Source organism: Monodon monoceros, unplaced genomic scaffold, assembly GCF_005190385.1.
Source record: "Monodon monoceros isolate NGI ecotype Baffin Bay Population unplaced genomic scaffold, NGI_Narwhal_1 Super_Scaffold_12, whole genome shotgun sequence".
Taxonomy (NCBI): domain Eukaryota; kingdom Metazoa; phylum Chordata; class Mammalia; order Artiodactyla; family Monodontidae; genus Monodon; species Monodon monoceros.
Window position 1 is genome coordinate 118,064,650 of NW_021703768.1, and position 17,248 is coordinate 118,081,897.

Genomic DNA, 17,248 nt, shown 5'->3' on the forward strand with positions numbered 1-17,248 from the left:
TGTCCCAGAGCTACCAGTACGAGGTGTGTCTGACGGGAGGCTCCGGGACCAGGGAGTTCAAGTGTCTGAAACCTCTTGTCCCCAACATCATGGGTGAAGGGGTTGGTACGGACACCGAGGAAAACTCGAACTTTAGAAACCATTTGGGGTTCAATTAAGAATCTCACTTGACAAGACGTGATAAATGATCATATTCACTAATGTATTAATTTCCAACCCTTTCATTCACATAGAGCTTACATATTCACTCATTCGTAAGTTTTGTCATATTTATAGTTTGAAGTATTTTACATTCAGAATCTCTAGGTGTTTTTTATTGTTGCTGTCTTTTTTTTTTTTTAAGCCCTTCACATTTTGCATGTGAGATGAGACATTAAATGGTGAAATGGTCTCAGTTTTTTGGTGGTCAGATTTTCGGAAGTCACAAATGTTTTCAGATTCCTGATATTTGAGCTTGTTCGTTGATATCTTGTTATGACTAACTGAATTATGTTTTACGATTATCATAGCATGTCAGGCTATTGTAAATGATGGCTTTTAGGTTTAAAAATAATTTTCACCTATGCAAAAAATTTTGTGACCTCGAATATCGCTGGATTTCTGTAGTGTTGTTTTGAAAACACTATTGTCTTTCCTCAAATAAACTAATATTTTATCTGGATGTTTTCTGAGTATTCTCTTTTACAAAATTGATATTATTTAGACCGTCTGCCATAATTTAAAAGGACTTAATCCCAGTTAAATAGAAAAAATGTTGGTAGAGTTATGATTTCTTTTTCATAATAAATGGTTTTTAGTATGCAAATAATGATTTTCATTCTTTTAAAATAATATGTAGTCACATGATTCAAACATATTCAATAAGACCAAAAAAGAAAGTGAATTAACACCATGATTCTCCCACTCATGAATAATTATCAATGTCATCATCATTCTAAAGTATTTCTATGATGCTTATAAGTTACTAGCTGGATGGAAATAATTTTATAAAACGAATCTGTAAGAAACTGCTTCTTTATAATTAAAACCATCAGATTTTACTGAAATATAATAAAAATAATATGAAACTATAGAACTTGCTTAAGCTTAGGTAAATATTCCCTATAAGGTTAACAAACAGGAGTATGGTGCATATTAAGATATTAGCAATAATCAACTGCCTGCTGAAAGACAAGCAAATAAACATTCTTACACTTCCTCCTCCCCTCACCTTACTTTATACTTTTGTTATATGTAGTTACCTTAACAATGTTTATAACACTTACAATGTGTTTTAAAAGGATAATCTTCATAATTGTTTAGACATTTTATGTTTCAAATATTTAAGTCGTCATATAATGCTACTTTTTTCAAGCTTATTCAAGTCTGTCCAGAGGTAACAACTTTTGAACCTTTTGTTTTTTCCCCCATTATATTTGCCTCCATATTTCTAAATAATATGCTTACAAAATGCTGTTTCTCAAATTTAAGTTTTAGATATTATCCATTTACTTCCAAAGGGCACACACACAAACTTGCACATTTCTTCTACCCCATCCTCTCTCATACCGATATCATTATTCTGTTTAAATAGTGTTTAAATAATTATGACTATGTACATATCACTTAGACCCAAACCTCATATTGCTCTAAGATTTTGTTTCTATTTCTTTACTCTTAAGTTAATAATTGCCTCATTTTCCACTTTACTTTAAAACCCTTAGAAGAAAACATAGGTGTAAATTTTTCTATGTACATATTTTAAAGTTATCCCCATACTTTCTAAAGTCTAAAGCTCCTCATTGTATTATTAAGCCCATAAAAAAAAACTCTCAGTTCCATTATTTTTTCTTGGAGCTATTGTGGAGCCACCCAGACTCCTGCTCAATTGTACACTATTTTCTCTCTAGACCTACTTCACGGCTGGCAGTTTGGGGTTTGCTATACCCTTCATCCTGGAAATTTCTTTTCTCTCTCTCGTGTGTTTGATTTCATTTTCTGCATTTATTATGTCTTCCTCTTTATTGGTTTACCCCCCTAAATTCCTGAAAAATATTTGGTGACAAATTTATTCAGAACTTGAACATCTGAAAATTTTGGATGCTATAAAATCAAATGTTGATTTGTTGATTTTGTTGGATGTGGAATTATAGGTGAGGAATTATTTGCTACTAGTATTTTGAAGGCATTGCTTCATTGTCTTCTAATCTCCAATGTTGAGATATTCAACATTCTGATTACCCATTTTTTCTGAGACCTATTTTTTTCCTAGATCCCTGGTTCTCAACTGGGGGCAAATTTGCCACCCAGCAACATCTGGTAATGTGTGGAAACGTTTTTGATTGTCACAAGTGGAGGAGCTGGTGCTAGTGGCATCTGGTGGGTAGAGGCCAGGGATGCTGCTAAACATTCTACAATGCACTGGACAGCCCCCTGCCCACAAAGAAGTATATGGCCCCAAATGCCAATAGTGTTGTAGCTGAGAAACCTCGCTCAAGATGAAATTAGGTCATTATATATTACCTCCATTGTTGTAGAATTTCTTAATTACGTGTCATAGTGTAAGAATTTTGTCATTTATTGTGATAAATACCCAATGAGATTTGTCAATCTTGTGTAATGTGTTCTTTAGACTAAGACAGGATTTGGGATTTGTGTGTGTGTGTGTAATTTAAAAAATGATTTCCTCTATTCAGTGTTTTTTGTTTTCTTATTCTGTAACTCTTGTTAGTTGTATAGTGACCTCCTTGGTTGATATTTAATTTTTCTTAACATTTCTCTATTTACTATTTTTGTCTTTATTTCCCTGGATTCTAATAGATTTTCTCAACCTATTTTTTAACACTTCTGATTGAGTTTTAAGCTTTTGCTAGTATAGTTTTCCTCTCAAAAAGCTCTTGTTCTCTGAAGGTTCTTTCTATAGCTTTTTAGTTTTTAATTTTTAAATTGAGATGTAATTTACATACCCTAACAGTCACATTTTAAAGCTGTTCAGTGGTTTTTAGTATATTCAAACAGTTGTACAATCATTACCGCTGTCTAATTCCAGAACATTTTCATCACCCTGAAAAGAAACCTGGTTCCCATTAGTGGTTACTTTCCCTTCTGTCCTCCCTCTAGCCTTCGGCAACCACTAATCAACTTTATGTCTCTATGGATTTGTCTGTTCTGGACATTTTATATAAATGGAATCATACAACATGTAGCCTTTTGGGTCTGTCTTCATTCACTTAGCATGTTTCCAAGGTTCATCCATGTCGTGGCACATATCAATACTTCATTCCTTTTTATGGCCAAATAATATTAATGTGGTATTGATGTACCACATTTTATCAGCTGATGGACATTTGGGTTTGTTTCCACTTTTTCACTATTATGAATAATGCTGCTATGAACATTCATGTACAAGTTTTTATGTGGATGTATGTTTTTGATCCTCTTGGGCATATACCCAGAATTAGAATTGCTAGGTCATAAATACAGTTACTCTGTTTAACTTCTTAAGAAATGTCAAACTGTTTTCCAAAGTAACTGTACCATTTAACATTCCCATTGACAGTGTAGGAGGGTTCCAGTTTCTCCTCACCAACACTTGTTATTTTCTTTTTGATTATAGCTATCCTAGATGGTGTGAAGTAGTATCTCATTGTGGTTTGGTTTGCATTTCCCAGATGGCAAATGATGTTGAGCATCTTTTCATTTGCTTATTGACCATCTGAATATCTTCTTTGGAGAAATATCCACTCAAATGCTTTGCACATTTAAAAATAGGATTTTGGTCTTTTTATTGTTGAGTTGGAGTAGTTCTTTATTCTGGATACTAGATCCTTATTAGACATATGATTTACAAATATTTTCTCCTATTCTGTGGTTTGTCTTTTAAATTTATTGATAGTATCCTTTGAAGCACAAAAGATTTTTTTATTTTAATGAAACCCAATTTATTTATTTTTTTCCTTTGGTTGCTTATTATGCTTTTGGTGTCATATCTAAAACATCATTGCCTAATCCAAAGTCATGAAGATTTACACCTATGTTTTATTCTAAGGGTTTTATAGTTTTAGCCCTTACACTTAGGTATTTATCAATCAATGGCAGCCTTTTATTGTATCACAGAGACTTGGTCTTTTCTTATACCTCTGAAGATATTAATTTTAATTAATTTTAAGGTTTTTAAAATTTTTCTTCTAATCCTAGCATTTCATTTTTCTTTAGTATTACTTTTATCCTCTCTTTGTTCTCCACTCTCATGTTAGAGGCTTTCCTTTTTATGTATTATGCTGCTTGGCTGTCTGTTTTTTGTTTTTGTTCTTTTTCCATGAGACAATAAAAAGCTGATTAGGCACTGCATGTTTGGGTGGGACTAGTTGAGTGGTGGATCTCACCTTAGGATAATTAAATAGGAAAAAACATTTTGCTTGGGGACCAAAAGTTAATATCTGTAAATCTCTTCTCTTGGGCCTATGTTGTTTTCCAGAGAAGAATTCAGTAAGAATGGGAGTAGTGGTGGAAGGTATTATAAAGAAGGCACTCAGCGCTCTGAGAGCTCATTGGTTGGAAATGGGGTCTTAATCAGTATGTAGAATTTCTTTAATACTCTTCTCAATAAGGTCTCAGCCCTACTCTCAGTTGTGCTCGTGTCCCTCAGTCCAGCCCTGTCTATATAACATCTACAAATAGTGTACCTCCCATTTCCTGCCACTAAGAGAAAAGGGAGGGCACCTTGCTTCAGTGACTGGGGAAGGAATTCTCAGATACATGTAGTCCTTGTACAGATTTTCAGCCACTGTTGTTTTCAGCCTCTCCTTGGACCCTCAATATGAATCATTACTTTGGCTGGATTTGATTTTCTTATTAATCCTACCCACCTGCACCCCTACTTTCTACTCTCATTTGACAACAGAAAAAAGTAAAATCTGTCCATAACCAATTGTCTGTATACTTTGCATCTTCCAAAAATTTTAGTGACTTTTCTCCCCTGCTGTTTATTCTTCTATTTTTTTGTCTTCATAGGTTCATTTATGTTAAACCTTTGCTCTCTATTGTTTAAATGAAGTTTCAGGGGGGAATTGAGATAAACTGGTATGCTCAAACCGGAAATGATAATGCCATCCTTACTCTCAGTTATTTTATCCCAGCTTCCCCAAACCTGAATTATTTATAGTGCATCATCTCTTGGTTTACTGGATTTCATCAGGTGTAATCCTTTAGAGAAGAGTTTATAGGTGCTGTATTTCTTGAATTATCACATGCTTGAGAAGTGTTATTTAGCTGGGTATAAAATTCTTCAGTCAGCTTTCTTCAGAGATTTGTTGATACCAAATATTACATTAACCCTTTCATCAGTTTCTCAGTTCATCTATAAATTGACTGAATTTTATCCTTAAGTAGTTTTTTTCAATAAGCGCTCATGAATGCTAATGCAATGTTTTATAAATTCTTTCCTGTATGCTGCATTATTATCTTTGTACTTGAACATCTCGGCTAGGTATAACATTATTGAGCCATAATATCTTTCCCTCAGAGCCCTGAAGACATTTCCATTGTGTTCTGGTATTAAATGTTGATGAGCGGAAGTCTGAGGCTATTTTCTTCATCTGTAGATGACTTGCTTTCTACCCTTGAAATTCATTATCTTTATCAGGTTATGTCTTAATTTTGATACTTCTGTATTATCTTCCCTGAAGCTCAGTGTACCCTTTCAATCTGTTCTGTGCAGCTTCAAGTATGTCACTTATTTACTTATATATGGTAAGTATAAATGGTTTTTAAATCTGTCTGATAGTTCCCACATCTTAAGTTTGTATGGGTCTATTTCTGCTGTATTGTTTCTTATTCTTCTCATTTATGTTGTCTGTTTGTTCGTGTGAATTATATGGTTGACTGCACCTGAAAATTTATTTGTAGGGTGTCCTCAAAGCCTTGGTTGCATGTTCCATCTTTCAAAAGTGGTTTTCATTTGTTTTAGCCAGGATAGAAACACTATAAATAGGGGACCATCAAAAACCAAGTTATAGCTTAAGGTTTCCTGCAAGTCAACCTATGCAGATTCAAAATACAAACACACATGAGGCCCACTCTGTAGCTACAATTTCCCAGGCATGTTTTCTCTTCTCTTTCTTCTGCTCTACTTAACACCATGGAGCCTTCTATATAATTCCCTGGAGTTGAGGGGAGGGAGCAGGTTTAGATTTTTTTGGTGTTTACACTGTGTTTATATTGTGGATGTAGCCCTGTAGGGTCCCTTAAAATGGGGAGGATCTTCATATAATATGCTGCACATCTGGCTGGCCCTGAGACTTGATTTGTATTTCTTTGATCTCACATCGCTTCAAATCAAAGCCCAAGGGAAAATGTTTTCACATGCCCTGAAAGAATAATAAGTTTTGTTATTCTGATATACTGTTTACCCTTCTATTACAGGCTTCCACCAAAAATTAGGCTATTGGGCTTCCCTGATGGTGCAGTAGTTGAGAGTCCGCCTGCCGATGCAGGGGACACGGGTTCGTGCCCCGGTCCGGGAAGATCCCACATGCCGCGGAGCGGCTGTGCCCGTGAGCCATGGCCGCTGAGCCTGTGCATGTGGAGCCTGTGCTCCACAACGGGAGAGGCCACAATAGTGAGAGGCCCGCGTACCCCCCCCAAAAAAAATTAGGCTATTTTCACCTCTTTAATATTTTAAGGTGATTTTTAAAAATTTTATTCTATTTCATTTCATTTTTTGGCTGGACCATGGGGCTTTCGAGATCTTAGTTCCCCAACCAGGGATCCAACCCAGGCCCCTGGCAGTGGAAGTGCAGCGTCCTGACCATTGGACCGCCAGGGAATTCCCTAAAGTGATTTTTAAAAAGTCTTGTCCATCACTTTTTATTGTTTTCCACATGAGGTTCATCTGAATTTTCATCAGTTTCAGAAATAAAAAGCTCTGCCTAATGTCTTTTCAATTTGAAGACTCAATTTTGCCACAATTTCAATGACATATTAGGCTACTTTTTATTTGAATCCACTGAATATAATGTTCCATTCATTGGGTATTCTGCCCAGTCAAATCAATGATCTCCCTTCCCCATTAAATTATAAGCTCCTCAGGGAGAGAGCTGTTTTTCTACTGTGTTTAGAAAAATACATACTGAAGTAATTATGGATGAATGAGTATTGAATAAATTAATGAATAAATTTCAATCTGTTATTTTATTGTCTGGCTTTATAAACTTAAAAACTATAACAAGGGCTTCCTTGGTGGTGCAGTGGTTAAGAATCCGCCTGCCAATGCAAGGGACACAGGTTCAAGCCCTGGCCCGGGAAGATCCCACATGCCACGGGGCAACTAAGCCTGTGCACCACAACTACTGAGCCTGAGCTCTAGAGCCTGCAAGCCACAACTACTGAGCCCACGTGCCACAACTACTGAAGACTGCACACCTAGAGCCCGTGCTCTGCAACAAGAGAAGCCATGACAATGAGAAGCCCGTGCACCGCAATGAAGAATAGCCCCCGCTCACCGCAAATAGAGAAAGCCCGCACCCAGCAACGAAGACCCAACACAGCCAAAAATAAAAAAATTATTTTAAAAAAACTAACAAAATATTTTATTTATAAAATGCTTATATACTATTTACACTATTTGATACTTGCTTCATTCACCTAACTATGTATCGTTTAGGATATGTGAGCCAAGGACTTCCCTGGTAGTCCAGCGGTTAAGACTCCATCCTTCCACTGTAGGGGGCACGGGTTCCATCCCTGGCCGGGGGAACTGAGATCCCACATGCTGAGTGGTGTGGCCAAAAACAAAAAAACAATGTGAGCCAGTTATCATCTTTTAAAATGTATGTGATGTTGAGCCCTTTTCTTATTTCTCCACAGATAATTAAATTTTAAAAGTAACTTTTATCTACCATGTTGCCTGTGAGGGGCGAAAGAAAGTGTTTATGGTTCACTTTTAGACCATGCTCTGTTTTGTAAAAATATACACGTTAAATTTATTAAAATTTTCATCCTTAGTCTCTCAGGAGTGCACCCATAATTTTTCCTTCTTCCCTATTCTCAAACCAAGACATGTTAGCTTAAGAGAATAGTGCCTTAACTGCTTAATGAGTTTATATTTTACATCTTTTCCTTTACAAACTCTAATTGAGAAGCTCCTATTCCTTATAATTCAAGTGAAGGTATAAAACTGAATTATTCAGAGTTCAAGACAAAAACAAAAAAACAGAAACCATTCTACGTACATCTAACTAAAGGAAAAAAAAGAAATTTTATAGAGGGAATTAGTTGCTTACAAAATCAGAAGAACTGGACAAGCAGAAGCGAGAATCAACACTGAACTACTGGTTTTGAAGGCATACTACCATTGTTGCCACAGAGAAATTAGGAAGCTGCTGCTGCTGCTACTACCCAAACTGTTACTCCCACAACGGCCTCTCCTCTCCCACCTCCAAAATTGGTGACTACACAGTGGAACATAGAGTCTGGCTGCCGCAATGGCCTCCAGTTCCCCATGAAACTGATGGCTAGACACAGAAATGCTGACTTGGCTGCAAGCACTCACATCCTTCTGACCTGCTGGTCAGCAGCAATGACAACATGAAGATGACCTTTGCCTGTCTTCAAAGGCTCATGTGAAGGCATCTCACTGGTAAAATCTAATTTACATCCAGAATAATAATTCAAAGGAGTCTGTAAAATGGAGTTTTAAACTTTGCAGACCCTACATTTTTTAAAAGTTAATAAAAAGAAGTAGGAATGGATGACAGGTGCCAATAGCACACTAGGGAAGCATCACTGGTTCAGAGGATCTTGTCCCAGAAATTGAATTTAGTACTTAATTGCTTTGAGGGCTAAACTTTCAATGGAACAAGAATTTTTTGGCTACAAAACACACCACCAGGACTTCCCTGGTAGTGCAGTGCTTGAGAATCCGCCTGCCAATGCAGGAGACACGGGTTTGAGCCCCGGTCCGGGAAGATCCCACATGCCGTGGAGCAACTAAGCCCATAAGCCGCAATTACTGAGCCTGTGTGCCGCAACTACTGAAGCCTGCACGCCTAGAGCCTGTGCTCTGCAACAAGAGAAGCCACCGGGATGAGAAGCCCACGCACCGCAACAAAGAGTAGTCCCCACTCACTGCAACTAGAGAAAGCCCGTGCACAGCAACGAAGACCCAACACAGCCAAAAATAAATAAATAAAATAAATAAATTTTTAAAATAAATAAATAAATAAAACACACCACCAATATGGAGAAATACAATCATATGCTCCTCTAAAAACCAATCCAATCAGGCAATTTATTTGATCCTATCTCCTCCTAGTGGGTAGTGGGGGCTACAGCTGTGATCTGAGTGGGTATGGCATAGACTACTAATTTCACCCAAATATATGTTCTCTCATTATTTATTATTAACAGACTTCTCATTTTTAGCTGCCCATGTGGATATGTGGGCTATAGATTATACTTTCCAACTTCTGTTGTGGCTGGGTATGGTCTTATAACTAAGTTATGGCCGGTGAGACATGAGCACAAGTGCCATGGAATACTTCTTACAAGCAGCCTTTTAAAAAGGAAGGCACAGCTTTCCCTTTCTCCTATTTGTTGGTCTGAATGGCAGTGTAATAGCTGGATATTAGGCAGCTGTCTTGGACTGTGAGGTAAAGGTCATGTCCTGAAGATGGTAAAGCAACAAAATGGAATGGGACTGGGTCCCAGATATCATGCAGTGCATTTCAGCCACTAGCCTTATTTTATGAGAGAAAAATAAAATTCTATTTTGTATAAGCAGTTGTTGTTAGGGTTTTTCTATTATTTCAGGCTAAAATTATATAGAACATAATTCTAGCTGATATAGTAAGCTTTTTAAATAAAGTGATATTTAAGGTAAGAATCAAAGAATGAATAGAGAAAATTGTGAAACTTACATGCATTTCTTAGAAATCAAGATTTATTGAGAACAAATAGGCTAAGCAAACAACTCAGGATTCAAGAAAAACAATTTTAAAAATAAAGAAAATAAAATAAATGGAATTTATAAAAGCATAAATTAGTTAAATAGAATAAAAACCACATAGATTTGACCAATTAAACACAAGTCTATTTCTCTGAAAAATTCAAGGGTGTTTTGAGATAAATTGGTGGATTGGACATGTGCCTTTAATTTGGCTCTCTCTAAAAATGCACTAACACAAAAGTGAAGAGATATTTTCAAAAATATAAATCTATAAGGATGGAGAGAATAAGGTATAAGACAGCAGATAAAAATCTTAATAGCTGGAAAGCAGATGGATAACTTAGTAGAACTGATAAACCAACTACCCATCCTGAAGTAGGAAAAGCTGAGAACCAATCATTGTTAGACTGCAGGATTTTCAGAAGTATTGGATATCAGAACTATCAGCCCTAGACACTCTGAAAATGATGACAGGGTGCCAAATAAGGAGAATTGTGTTAAAATTGCCTGAGAATCAGTTAAATCTCTAATGGTCAAATCACTTTCCCTGACTCCAGTCATGGAGTAACCTACTTTCCCATCCCTAGCGTAAGTCTGGAGTTTTGTTTTCTGATGACTGAAGGAAAAGAGAGTCACCATATTAGAGGGTCCACAGTCAAAACTGAGGGCAGGGGTAATATGCGTAGTGGAAATAGGTGACCATCTAAACATGAATGCTGATTGTTAAAATACTATTTTAGTCACTGGGACCAACTACCAATATTTCAGTTCTCCTCCCCTCAGACACATGGTAGAATTTCAATTCTATTTCCTCTTTAAAATACATGTGGCTAAGTAATTTCATTTCACCATTAAAATGGGAGAAGTGAAATATATTATTTCTGGGCTGGAGCTTTTGGAGACAGTGCATGGTTTAACACATTTACTTTGCCCACTATAGTGATCATGAAAGTCTTTGTGGAGATGGGAGTCTCCAGAAGCCTGGATCCCTCACTGACAGCTATGAGGAGGGTCCCATGCTGAACTGTATGGGACATGTAGTGTGAGAAAGAAATCAACCTTCATTGTGTTAAATCACTGAGATTTGGAGTAACTGTTTAGTACTGAAGCATAACCTAACCTATCCTGAATAATGCAGGCCTACACTCCACTTCCCCCATTCAATCCTTTACCTTTTCAATCCATACGTTTTTCTCTTGGGTAGGAGATTTTTAAAGAGTTGGGGAATCTGACCAGTCGAAGTGAAAAGACCTAATCACACTGACACTGAGGTTTCTCCAACAACAAGAGCTCCCAGTTCACCTTAGAGTAATAATCAGAATGGACAAGCCCTGATAACACGCTCAAAACTATTACTGAGCTCTTTAGTCTCCCAAACTAAATCAAGAACAGACACCTGAATGAGACTCCTAAAGAAAGTTTCTAAGAAGAAATATAGAAATAAAAACAAAGCAGTATGATGTAAGGAATAGATCTTAATTTTATCTTTTTCCAAATAGTTATATAATTGATAAAAACTTTATGAAAACCCTTTTCTCAATGGAAAAAAAAGAAATAAAAAAGCAAAGCAAAAAAATAGGGTAAATTGGAGAAAATAGAAAATTTCTAAGAGCAGGAGGAAATTAGTTTCCTAGATGAAACTGCTTACCAATTGTCCTGTACAATGGATGAAAATAAACTCAAAGACACATCAGTGTTTAATTTTCAAATGTTTGGGACAATGACAATATACTACAAGAAGAACTAAAAATACAGGTCTCAAAAAGAAGATATAAAATAAAATTCACTTTAGACTTCTTAACAAACACACTGATTTAGAGCTCATGGACAAAATACTTTTAAATTCTGAAGAAAAATTATTTCCAACCTAAAACTCTATAATCAGTCAAACTTATAATCAAGTTTGAGAGTAAAATAAAGATAATTTAATACACTCAAGGTCACAACAAAATTTACCTCTCATACACTGTTCTCTGGAAACTACTAGAAGATATCTATCAAAATGTGAGAGTAATCTAGGAGAGAGGAAGGAAGAAGAAAGCAAAAAGAGATGATCCAAAGCAGAACAAGTGAGGGACTTCCCTGGTGGTCCAGTGGTTAAGACCCCATGCTCCCAGTGCAGGGAGCCCAGGTTCGATCCCTGGTCAGGGAACTAGATCCCACATGCCACAACTAAGAGCCCGCATGCTGCAACTAAAGATCCCACATGCCGCAATGAAGATCCTACGTGCCACAACTAAGACGCGGTGCAGCCAAATAAATAAATATTAAAACAAAACAAAACAAACAAACAAAAACCAAAGCAGAACAAGTAAAATGAATCTCCACATGATGTTGAAGGATGATCCCAGGATGACACTTGTCTCCAGTATAGTGAACAACTAGTCCAGTTTGGAGCTGTATGACTCAAGAGACAGGCATTTCGAAGGATATCATCAGCAAGTCCCCTGACATATCTTCAATCAGATGAAACTCTTGGAGGATGTGATCTCTTAAAGCTATAGAATAAACCAAAAAAGAGGAAGAATAAAATCCTTGAAATAGGAAACCCAATCAGAATAAAAGGCAAAGGGAATTCCAAGAATGACAGCAAAGGAAAGTTCCAGGATGAGACCTATGCAGCAGACGTAGGGAGCAACCACTCAATTTTAAGGAGAATTGATATCTCAGGAGACATGGGAATGACCATGTGGAAAATTGTATTGAGAGGAATTGGAAGTGTGAGAAGAATAGGTGACATATCTAAAGAAAACCAAGCAAATGAAAAGGCAAGGCAATCATTAACTTCAAGAAAAAAAATGTGGGACTTCCCTGCTGATGCAGTAGTTAAGAATCTGCCTGCCAATGCAGGGGACATGGGATAAAACTGGACAGCCAAATGCAAAATAATGAAACTAGACCACTATCTTACACCATACATAAATATCAACTCAAAATGGATTAAAGACTTGAATGTAAGACCCGAAACCGTAAAACTCCCAGGAGAAAACATAGGCAGTATGCTCTTTGATATTGGTCTTAATTTCTTCCCGGATATGTCTCTTCAGGCAAGGGAAACAAAAACGAAAATAAACAAATGGGACTACATCAAACTAAAAAGCTTCTGCACAGCAAAGGAAACCATCAACAAAACAAAAGGACAACCTAAAGAATGGGAGAAGATATTTGCAAATCATATATCCAATAAGGGGTTAATATCCAAAATATATAAAGACTCATATAACTCAACAAAAACAAAACAACCTGATTTAAAAATGAGCAGAGGATCTGAACAGAGATTTTTCCAAAGAAGACAAAGAGATGGCCAACAGCCTCATCAAAAGATATTCAACCATCACTAATTTTAAGGAAATGCAAATCAAAACCACAGTGAGATATCATCTCACACCCAATAGAATGGCTATTATCAAAAAGGCAAGAAATAACAAATGTTGGAGAGGATATGGAGAAAAGGGAATCCTCATATACTGTTGGTGGGAATGTAATTTGTGCAGCCACTATGGAAAACAGTATGGAGATTCCTCAAAAAACTAAGAATAGAACTACCATTATGATGCAGCTATTCCACTTCTGGATATTTACCTAAAGAAAATGAAAACACTAATTTAAAAAGATATATTCACCCCATGTTCATTGCAGCATTATTCAAAATAGCAAAGATATGGAAACAACCTAAGTGCCCATTGACAGATAAATGGATAAAGAAGATGTGATACACACGCATACAATGGAATACTACTCAGCACAAAAAAGATGAAATCTTGCCATCTGCTACACCATGGATGGACCCTGAGGATATTATCCTAAGTGAAATAAGTCAGAAGCAGAAAGACAAATACTGTATGATTTCACTCATATGTGAAATATAAAAAACCAAAAACAAAATAAACTAACAAACCAAACCAAACAAAAACAAACATATAGATATAGAGAACAGAGTAGTGGGACTTCCCTGGCAGTCCAATGGTTCAGACTCTGCCCTTCCAATGCAGGGGGTGTGGGTTTGATCCCTGGTCGGGGAACTAAGATCCCATATGCCACGTGGCGTGGCAAAAAAAAAAATTTTTAATTACAAAAAAATATAGAGAACAGAGTAGTGGCCACCAGAAAAGAGGTGTAGGGGTAGGATGAAATGTGTAAAGGGGGTCAACTGTGTAGTTGAAAACTAAACTTTTGGTGGTGAACACACCATAGTGTATACAGAAGTCAAAATGTAATGTACACGTGGAACTTAAATAAGGTTATAAACCAATGTTACCTCAAAAAAAAAAAAGTCTCCTTATTGGTAAGGGAGCTAGGAAAATGAGGAGGGAAAGTGCAGAAGACTACTGTATTTTCTTATAAACCTTTTAGTACTATTTGATTTTGAATCAAGGTCAAAGATTATTTGAAAAAAGTGTATTTTAAAAGATCAGTAAAATAGAGATCTTGCAAGTCTCCTCAAGGATAAAAAGGAGGGGACTTCCCTGGTGGTCCAGTGGTTAAGACTTCACATCCCGATGCAGGGGGCCCAGGTTCGATCCCTGGTCAGGGAACTAGATTCTGCATGCCACAGCTAAAGATACCGTGTGCCACAACTAAGACCCGGTGCAGCCAAATAAATAAAAATTTTTTAAAATGTCCTATACTGCCAAAAACAAAAAAAAAGAATAAAAAGGAGATAAAGTACTAAATATTACTAATAAGAATAGAGTTATAACTAGAGATAAATAATGCAATGAAAACATAATACCAAAATGTTTGCAAATCCAAATAAAATAAATGGTTTTTAAAAATAAACTACAAATTACTTTAAAAAGAAACAAAACCCGAACAGATTAATAACCAAAAGTAAAATGGAAAAGATAATCATAGATTTACCACCCAAACCCAACCCATTTAAAAGGCAAGTTGCAATAAAGCATGTAGAAACAGATGATAATATAATTATAAAAACTATTCTGTTACATAAAAATAGGTAGAAAGCTTCCTAATCCACACTACAAGGCCAGGATAGTTTAATACCAAAACCATAGAAGCTAAACACACACATTCATGTATACACACAGAGCAGCAAGGGCCAGAAAAATCCTAAAACTATGCTGGCTCATCAAATCCATCTGTGCATTAAAACAATAATATGTAATGGTTAAATGTCATTTATATCAAGAACTCAAGAATTAAAAAGCTAAAGAATAAATTTCAACAGATGTCAAAAATTACTCTAAAATATTAAAGAAAAATAAGAAAACTTTTTTGATACAAAAAATAGAGCATTTACCCCAAACTGAGATCAGCCATCATAGTTAAAGATGAAATACTAGGAGCACTTCCACAAAGGCTTGCTACTATTAATTTTAAGAGTATTCATTGCATACTCTTGGAAATGCCAGTCATGTGAACACTAACATATACATAGTACTTAAATCAGGTGAAGGGTGGAGGATGGGGGGTAGAAAATGTTCCAAAAAATATTGCGGTGAAGAGTGAAGACCTTGAAACTGGAAGGATTATTTAATTCACAAGAAACTGAAAAAAGGCCAGTTACTCTGAAGGGTGTACAGCATTATTGTTAAGCAGTTTACAAATAAACAAAAGGCTCTCAACCAATATATGTTGACTTTTTGATGGAGACTTCATTTTCTTATATATTCTTTACTATCAATCTTAAAAACAGGAAAAGGTTTTCTTAGGATTAACCGCTGGTGGGAAGCCAGAGTTTAATTTTGTGCACCTAAATTAAGGAAAAAGACTGATTTATTTTTCTGCGAATGTAGACTCACAGAGACGGATACGATGTAAGCATTTACAAACTAGGATTACTGTGGCCAGTTGAGGGAAAATATGAAATGAAACAGCAAAGACACTAAGGGGAAAAAAAAATCCTACTCCAGCTCCTTTAATCCGCCATCTTTTTGTTCTATTCCTGAAATTGGGAGTAACATCCACAAAACGCAAGGTGGCGCTGCAGGTTAAAAAGAGAACAAAATATTCGCATAAAGAATGTTGCAGATTCCAGTGTTAAGAGGAAAGCTGACCAGACTAGAAAAGTCGAGGAAAGGAAGCCGTGGTAATAGGTGTTGGGAGAAAGTGGGGATCCCTCCCCACAAGCATTGCTATGATCCAGCTCATTTCTAAGGATTCAGCTGATGCCATTTCTGAATTGCTCGAGGCCGAGAAAAAGTGGTTTTTGAAGACTGGTTAAACAAAGAATGGAGGCCAGAGTGGAGCGTGCTGTGCAGCAAAGGCAAGTACTATTTCTTTGTGTATTTCTACAAGTGTCTTGGGCTGGTGGGGAACCACTACTGTATTTTGTGGAAGAGGAAGCTGAAAAAGGCACCTTTCTGGCCAACCTAGCAAATGACCCGGGGTTGGGGGAACTATCAGCCCGGGGACCTAGAATCATTTCAGACCAGAATACAGGATTTTTACTACTTGATCCGCTTACTGGTGATTTATTTCTAAATGAGAAATTAGACTGACAGGACCTGTGTGGCCCCACAGAGCCTTGTGTGCTGCCTTTCCAGTTGTTACTGGAAAAACCTCTTCAGATTTTCCGTGCTGAATTATGGGTCAGAGACATCAATGATCATTCTTCAGTATTTCTAGATAGAGAGATTCCCTTGAAAATATTAGAAGTTACCACTCCAGGGGCAGCATTTCTCCTAGAAAGTGCACAGGATTCAGATGTTGGAACCAACAACCTGAGAAACTACACCATCAGCCCCAATGCCTATTTCCACATTCATGTCCATGATAGTGGGGAGGGGATTATCTATCCTGAATTGGTGCTGGATAGACTGCTGGATCAAGAAGAGGTGCCTGAGCTCAGTTTACTCCTCACCGCCTTGGATGGTGGCTCTCCACCCAGCTCTGGAACTGCCCTGGTATGCATCCTGGTTTTGGACATCAATGACAACGCCCCTGAATTTGTACAGTCTCTCTACAAGGTGCAGGTGACTGAGGATAGCCTTGTTGTCTCTCTGGTTGTCACCATGTCAGCTAGAGATTTAGATACCGGAAGTAATGGGGAAATAGTTTATGCATTTTTTTATGCTACTGAAAGAATTCTCAAAACGTTTCAAATCAATCCAACATCTGGCAATCTTCATTTAAAGCTGAATTGAACTATGAGGCAATGCAAATTTATACATTAACTATTCAGGCCAAAGATGGCAGAGGACTTTCTGGAAAACATACGATGGTGGTTCAGGTAACAGATATAAATGACAATCCACCAGAACTACTCATGTCATCACTTACTACATCAATTAAAGAAAACTCACCTGAGACAGTCATAGCTGTTTTTAGGATTCGAGACAGAGATTCAGGAAACAATGCAAA

At 36.8% G+C, this 17,248-nt stretch overlaps 1 protein-coding gene across 1 annotated transcript in view; it reads left to right on the forward strand.

Moving 5' to 3' along the window:
- Positions 1-17,031, forward strand: part of LOC114892137 (protocadherin beta-5-like) — a 41,762-nt gene extending 24,731 nt beyond the window's left edge. The window contains exon 3 of the mRNA XM_029216820.1: positions 16,432-17,031. Within this exon, the coding sequence (XP_029072653.1) occupies positions 16,432-17,031 (600 nt within the window). The remainder of the gene's footprint in view (positions 1-16,431) is intronic.
- Positions 17,032-17,248: the final 217 nt, after the last annotated feature.